The 7,927-nt window shown below is 31.5% G+C and overlaps 2 protein-coding genes across 2 annotated transcripts; both read right to left on the bottom strand.

Annotated features, from left to right (window-relative positions):
• Positions 1 to 3,003: 3,003 nt before the first annotated feature.
• On the bottom strand, positions 3,004 to 4,869 carry LOC107941095 (uncharacterized). Its single transcript, XM_016874625.2, has one exon. It carries the CDS (start codon positions 3,795 to 3,797, stop codon positions 3,243 to 3,245), a length of 555 nt encoding a protein of 184 aa, XP_016730114.1. The 5' UTR covers positions 3,798 to 4,869; the 3' UTR covers positions 3,004 to 3,242.
• Positions 4,870 to 5,584: 715 nt separating this feature from the next.
• LOC107941070 (60S ribosomal protein L37-3) lies at positions 5,585 to 6,932 on the bottom strand. The gene is made up of 4 exons (XM_016874589.2): positions 6,811 to 6,932; positions 6,574 to 6,709; positions 5,987 to 6,088; positions 5,585 to 5,859 (listed from the first exon to the last, which is right to left on the bottom strand). The coding sequence occupies exons 1-4, from the start codon at positions 6,811 to 6,813 to the stop codon at positions 5,813 to 5,815; spliced, it is 288 nt and encodes a 95-aa protein (XP_016730078.1). The 5' UTR covers positions 6,814 to 6,932; the 3' UTR covers positions 5,585 to 5,812.
• Between the last annotated feature and the right edge of the window lie 995 nt (positions 6,933 to 7,927).

Raw genomic sequence — 7,927 nt, 5'->3', positions numbered from 1 at the left:
TAATTACGTTTTTTTGTTAGATTTATTATTTTAAGGGATAAATCCTAAAATTATACATGAACTATGGTTTAATGTGCAATTGTATATAAGAAATTTTGATTTGATCTAATTCTTGTAAATTATTAACATAAGTATTGATATAACATCATTTTATATTTATATATTACATGCTTAAATAATTATATTTATCTAATATAAAAATAAATTAATGTATTTATTTATTTGAATGTATTTGATTAAGTCAAAATTAAAGTTTCAAGTATACATTTGAGCTACAATTAGAGTTTCACGTATATAATTGCACTAAATTAAAACTTATATATACAATTACATATTAAATCAAAGCTTATATATAAATTTGAGATTTATTCTTTATTTTTTTTAAGTTTACTATTATAAATACAAAAGATTCATAAATATATTTATGTGTTTAATTATAATAGAATTATATTAGTACAAAGATATCGAACAATAAATCAAACAAAATGTACACATGATATAGGCACATTAATTTAAATTTATTGTTATTTTAATTACACAAGAAATGTTAATGGATGCTAATAATCTATTCTGAAATGTGGGAATTTGTTAATCATCACGCTTTGCGAGTGGGTAACAGATAAGTATTATTACTTTGAGGTATTGAGAGATGAGTCAAAAAGATTGGGTACCAAAACACTAAAATATCAATAGCTAATGATTCTTTGGGGTGATTAGCTTAAAACTAATAAATGGGGTTTTATTTGTTTATATTGATTTATTAATTGAAATATTTTAAATCTATTTTTATAATAAAATTTTATATTTTGATTGTTTAAATAGTAAAGCCAGTAACCTGTTTTGAATTAGGAATATAATAATAATGGGGCAATAGATGGAGTATTATTAAGAGATAAATAAAGGTAAAGATGAAAACGAAAAACACGAGTGAGTGCGGGACCAAGTAAATGTGACTTTGGCACAGAAAGTAAACGTGACTTGTGAAAGTAGAAATTGGTGCGACTATAAATAACTTTAAATATGATAGTGAGAATTTTGATTATAGAAGTGCTGGGAAGATATAGAAGTTCGTATTTTTATAGAATGTAATTGTTGGATTGTATTTTAATTTAATTGAAATTGTAAATAATTAGAAAAATCTGAGTTTAAGGAGGAGTGAAATTAGAGAGTTGGTAAGGTACGATTTTTCCTAAAATAAACTTTTTTTTATTTAAACATTTTAAAATTTTAAATAGTAAAATTAAAATTATACTTTGACCTCCTTAAAAAGTAAAAAAAAATTAATTTAATCTTTTAAAAGTTATAAAAATATAAACAATTAAAATAGTAAAATTATATTTTTACTATTGTAAAAATTACAATTTAATTTGATCCTCTAAAATTTTTTTAGTTTCGTCCTTGAATTTAAGTGTATTTAAATGTGATTTTTGAATAATTTATTGATTTGGGAATGATTTGATTATTTTCATATTTTACTATAACATTTTCCTTTTTCTTATTGAAACTCATAGAAGAGAAATTTTGTATATCATATTATTATTTTTAATAAAAAAATTCATTTATTCTACGTAAAAGCAAGAGTAAATTCTCATGTCTTTAACCTAATAATAGATATGATATAATTATATGACACAAATAAATAAGTTAAATTTGAAATATATATATATAAAAGACGAACAAACAAATTTCTAAAATTCCTATAAATATAAAATACTTTAAATAAAATTACGATAACATAATAAAGTAGACATATAAATTTTATATAATCTGATTCAGTCAAGAGAGTGATGAGACACAAGGAGTGATGTTATTGCGTTGTTAAGTTGTTATAGGCCAGCTAAACATGATTTCAGTTTGACAATAGAAGGAAAATCTAGTGTTTCACGTGAAAACATTTAAAACATAGAAAAGAAGTTGTCGGGTTATGTTAAAAAATTTAACCGCTGTTTGAATCAATTCTTAATAGAAGTTGTAGGACTTGTGAAAAAAGACAGATTAGTTTTTAGGAGTAATGGAGTCCAAATTCCGCAACCATTGCCAACTTGGGCTACAACTCTGGTAGCAAAATCCAGGCAAGAGGCCCAAAAATTCAGTTTCCCCTACATGGAGGGCCTTGAAATAGAACTAGCCACGTATTTGAGAAAGGATTAGGGTAGATAGTACTCTAAGATATTGGTTGGGCACAATAATTGGACGAGTCTTGGACTTTGGAGCCTTGTTTTTGGTTTCTTCATCCCAGCCATTTGGCTCGCAAAACTCCTCCATCTTCACTGGAAGAACCAAAGAGCGAGGGAGTATTTCATTCTAGCTGCTAAACCCTATGTTATCAGTATTTCTTAGAAACCACCGATGAATGGATGGCAAAAACTCGACTCATATGGGTCCCCTATTGGTCACGCATGCAGAGGGGATGCCAGCTCCCTTATCGGGGACCATAATGGCCAGTGAATCTTCGGCTCATAAAGATTTATCCCGAACGCCTCTAGCGTTGAAGCTGAGCTCTGAGCATTAAGATACGGACTCGATCTAGCTCTTAGATCCAACATTAAGAAACCGGAAATCGAACTGGATGCTTCGGTTACTAGCTGAACTATTTGATACTACAGGACTCTCCTTATCAGGACCGAGATGGCACCTATCATGCAAATAGCAGTATTGACGCTCTTGCAAGATGCAATTCCCTGCTAACTCAAATGTTTTGAACTTAAATGATTTCTTCAGTATTTGCATTGAACCTCCTGATTGCATTAAGCCGGTGTTGACAGCTGAAGCCACTGTTTCCTTAATTTACCCAACTTTGAGGCGATTATGTGCTATTTTGTATATGAATGAATGCTCATTTTTCGAACAAAAAAGAAAATTGATATCAGTTCAATTGACGGACCATTCTTTCATTATAAACATTACCCAAATTCCCACTGATAATGGGGGCGGGCGGGGGGGTTCACCCTGGCTATGCAAATTTTCCAGGACGAGCAATTCCTACTTTCTTGAGACTAGAGAGAGAGAATTTATGATTATATAGATATGACCCAACTGGTTTAAATCTGAATTCCAACAAGTTATTCTACTAAAAACCTTCCACGAGTTTGGTTAAATAGACAGCAGCGAGATTCATAGTAAAGATGAAATACATCCATTATCCTTAAACTATTCAAAATGAAACAAAAAAATGTGCAAAAAAGACAAGAAGCTACATTCTTCTTTGTTCTCTTCATCATGAAGCATCAACATGCAGAACCTTACACAAAACCCTCAACCAGAATTGGTTTTTCCTTTTCCCTCTCATCATCGTCCTCCTGATTTTGATTCTTCTTCTTTTTCTCTTCACCCTTAATCTTCATACCCTTGAGCTCATCATCTAAACAACCCTTCCCATCCGCGGCTTCTCCACCATCACCACCCACAATCACCATATCCTTACCCTCCTCTACCTCTTTACCGCATCCCTTTTCCTTTACGCAGCCCTCCACAGCGTCCGAGGTTGGATCCGGCGACCCTCCGCCAACCACTACGGCGTCAGACATGTCGGGACACGGTGGCGAAACAAGAACATCGGAGGAGCACTTACTCTTGTCAAGAAATGGGTCATCTAAGCATCCGCGTTCAACTTCATCTTCATCATCAGAGTGGAAGATGTTGGCTGCTCGTGACTTGATGGCGGAAGCGGCTTTGAGAAAGGCCTCGTGTATGGAATCTGGCGGAAGAGCGCAATCCTCGAGTCCGGCGTCTTCCAGGCGTGGAGGGAGGATCTTGTCTAGTAACCCTGTGGTTTCTCGTCCTCTCGTTGCTTCCATGGATTTTTACACAATGTTTCAGACACCTGATCCTTATGATTCAGAGAGAAGAAAAGCTTTTCTGATGCAGGAACCTTGGATTCAAGAACAGAGAGAGCAAAAATGGAATTGTGTCTGAAGCTGGGAATGGTAAAAGTAGCTATAGTTACCCTTACACGCAAAATCTCTAGAGGTTTCGTTTTGTCGGTCTACCCCCTCCCACACCCAAGCCCAAAGGAATGTGAAAATTGGGGTTCAATGTCCAAAGTTCATGCCGAAAACTATGAATTATTGGCACGTGTCGCTGCAAAGTAGCGCTTCAATTTGACACCGAACCAGATCGACAGGTACTTACACTCTACCCGATATAAGTAGAAAAAATAAATATTTAACATACAAATATTTGAATTAGTTAATATTTTTAAAATGTAATTATATATTTATTATTTGTTTTTATAAATAAAACGGAAATAGATTTAAATAAAAAATTAAAAATAATATATTTATTAATATTAATTAAAAATTATTAAAAAATTGAAACAATATGAAATAAAAAATACATATTAAAATATTTATAAGAGAAATTTAATTCAAAACTCAAGAATAAAATTATAATTATTTAACTATCAACTAAAAAAAGTTAATGTGTCAAATTTCAATTGATGTGACTAAAAACACACCCTACCTTTCTTCAATTCAACACATATTGGTAAATTAGCCTGCATTTAACTTCAATTTAGTATTTCTATTTTTTTTAAACTCATTTTGATACTTAAAACTTAACACTTAAACTTATTTTAATCCTTAAACTTAAATTAAGAGAAAATTTCACATATCCAATATTCTTGAAACAAACAAGATCGAATCGAAAACCATTTAATATACTAATTTAAACAAAAGAATTAACCAGATTAAGAAGAAGAAAAAAACAGCTTGAGACTGACAAAAGTAAAAAACAAAAAGAAAAAAACTACAGTTAAACAGGTTGAAGGAGTTTAATTATTATTGTTCGTCTAATAATTGAAACGGTTGAATCAAAAACCAATAATGTAATCAATTTAATCATGGAATTATTTATTAAAACATGATACCAAGTCATGAATAAAAAAATTATGTACTTTTTAATTTTTAAATGATAATATAAAATAAGTTAAAAATATAACACCATCGAATTTTGAGTTTTTATATTTTTTAAGCTCATGAACAAAAATAATCTAACCACCAAAGTTGAAAAAACTTACAAGTACCAAAATCACCTACTTGGGCATAAATTATATTATCCCTAAATTTAATGCCTCCCCATTTTTTGTAGGATAGATGGTTGTTTCATTCACGACATTTAAACTTCAACAGTAAAATATTGCGTCGTCAAAAAATTTTCCATTTTTACATGCTAGAGGAACATAGCAAGGACGGAAACAGAGAAATGACGGATATGAGCCTCTTAGCGACAGCGGTTCCTACAACATTAACTTTAAATACTACAAAGCACCGAGGTAAACCCAGGTTGCAAATGTTCCAGCCACAAATAATGCTTTCAAGGAGAAACAAATAAAACCCTAAATAGCTACTGATATATGCTACTAGTAAACTGTTGTCTTATGGCTTCCACCCTAAAATTTCAGCATATATGGAAGTGTTTTCTCCGACCACAATATTCGACTAGAAGTAGTGTTGACAATAATAAGCGAAACACAAATGACTTTAAATTTTCAACTATCTTGAAACAAGATTAGGGCATCATTTATAACCAAAAACAAGAACATACGTTAACTTCATCCAAAAAAATTGTATCAAGTAACTAAGTGTAAACCAACAATAGCCTTGTCCATCCTCGTTCAAAATTTGAAGCAACTCCTCAAAAATAAACTAGAGGAAAACTAAATCATTCATCCTTGTTCAAAATTTAGTGCAACTCCATAATCATAAACTAAAAACAGCTAAAGCATTCAATGTAATGACACCCCTCGAGAGTAATGTTCTCGTAAAAGTTTTCCTAAAAAAAGATGCTTCATCCAAAACAACCTCGTAATACCTCAAGCAGAAGCTGCTGCAACCTTCTTCCTCGGTGCTGCTTCAGTACCTAGATCATGATCCAACACCGGAATTGAAAATAGAAACAAAATCCAAAGATATGCTTTGAACAAAACAGAATGACAAGAAGCTTAAAATTATAAACCCGTCAGCAAAAAGAATTAGCAACTCATTACCTTCTCTGAAACCAGTCTTGAACCTGCGAGGGACATGGCGCAGATACCTCATCCTACCGGTTCCAGTGGTCTTTCTTCTGATTGCCTTCACACTCCAGTTATCTGAATCCCACAATAAAAAATTCCCCTTAGGTTTAAGGACTAACACCAAATTACAATCCAATCGTAACATATAAACACATCAAAACGCATGTTCATTCAAGGTACTTTAAGTATTACTACTGGTATAAGCAAATTTCATGTAACATTACAACTGACAAATCTATGGTTCAGGCAGAAAACACATTGATTCGAACTACAAGTCCATAGTTTTATACAGAAGCATCTTAAAATTTTAATCACACCATTTTTCCCACCATATTCAGGAAATTGAATTCTTATCTGAATAAACGCATTCAAAGTGAAACCCAAATAGATATTCATGTCAAAGATATTAGCTTTGATATATAAGCACATAAAGAAAGAAACCCCACTAGTCAATCCGAGAAATCTAGTTGCAAATTAGACTTAGGAACAAAGTTAACAACAAAAACGAAAAACACAATAAACGATCTTGATAACAAAGAAAAAGCGGACGAGGCACTGACATGTCCTCTTACGAGCAGCAGGGAAAGCACAGGCAGAGCAACGGCTCTTCTGGAGATGGAAGCTACGGCGGCCACATCTAACGCAGAGAGTGTGGGTCTTGTTCCTTCTTTTACCAAAACTCCCTGTTCCCTTTCCCTGCACATTACCACTTTTTTTATTTCATTTTCAAATATACAAGTAGATCAAGGGGTGGAAAAAGAGATATAAAAGAAGGGTGTGTTGGTTTGGCATATTACCATTGGAGCTGGCGCAGGAAAAACCCTAAGTGGCTCTGAAGAAGAAAGAGAGCGGCGGAGGTTTCTAACAATACCAGTTGGAAGCGAAAAGAAGGCACCAACAAGGGTTTTTTTAAGGCTGAGATGTGCCACACTTGGACTTCAATGGGCCTATCTCTTACTTCTTGTTCATACTTTTGGTCCAATTACTATCACTCAAAAATTAGCTTGGGTTGGGCCAGCAGGAATATATGGTTGTTATTGAACTGGCAAAAACAAAATTGGGTAAATAGTTTTGAACAGGAATCAGGTTTTTTTTTTGCCAAAAAAATCTTAATATATATTTCGTACTCAAATTTGATTTTTTTTTATTTTTGGTATTTAAATTTTGTTTTGGTCCAATGCAAACGTAAAATCTCAAGTTAGCTTTTTTATTTGCGTGAAATTTTTTAAAATTTTTAAAGATTTTTGGGAAAAGAATAAATAAATATTAAATGAAACTTAATTAAGTCTTTAAAAATAAAATTTTTACATTTTGTCCACATTTAAAATTACTTCATATACAAGTGTTATGTGTCGATTATACATTAACTACTTGTATAAAAAAATTAACATTTTTAGCATGTTAAAAGTAACTTATATAACTTTTATCAAATTTAGGTACTATATTAAAAAAAATTAGATATCAAATTTAACTACTAACATTGATAAAGTTGGAATCAGGGATGTTCAAACTGCGGTTAAAATCGAATTAATTGATTGAACTGATCTAATTTAGTTAATTGGTCGGTGGTCAAACTTAGTTTGGTCAGAGATTGGTTAAATCATTTTTTAGAATTTTTGTTTTCAATTAATTCAGTTCGAAATCAGGTAATTAATCGAATTAATTAAAATTAATAATTATGTAGTGTTTCAAGACTTAAAATTTCAGTTAACTTTCAAGACAAATGAACATTACCATTGTATTTTTTTATATGTTTTATAGTTGTTTTAACCAAAAGAAAAAAAACATTTTGTTTGGTTAAATTTTTTTAAAATATTTTGATTCGATGTTAAAAGATTATACGATACCGAAATTAGAATTGTAAAATTTAAAATTATTTCCTTGAGCTGAGGCCAGGGAATATTTTGAAAACCA

The sequence above is a fragment of the Gossypium hirsutum genome, chromosome A05, assembly GCF_007990345.1.
Source record: "Gossypium hirsutum isolate 1008001.06 chromosome A05, Gossypium_hirsutum_v2.1, whole genome shotgun sequence".
Classification (NCBI taxonomy): domain Eukaryota; kingdom Viridiplantae; phylum Streptophyta; class Magnoliopsida; order Malvales; family Malvaceae; genus Gossypium; species Gossypium hirsutum.
Note: the sequence above shows the minus strand (reverse complement) of the source record. Positions and strands in the feature narration are given on the sequence as shown.

Bases quoted from the DNA above. Each gene is read 5' to 3' on its own strand.
- LOC107941095 (XM_016874625.2), bottom strand. From the start codon at position 3,797: ATGGAAGCAACGAGAGGACGAGAAACCACAGGGTTACTAGACAAGATC.
- LOC107941070 (XM_016874589.2), bottom strand. The intron at 6,089-6,573 runs GTCAGTGCCTCG...TGTGGGATTCAG, and splicing joins TGCTGCTCGTAAGAGGACAT to ATAACTGGAGTGTGAAGGCA. The intron at 5,860-5,986 runs GTAATGAGTTGC...ATCATGATCTAG, and splicing joins CAAGACTGGTTTCAGAGAAG to GTACTGAAGCAGCACCGAGG.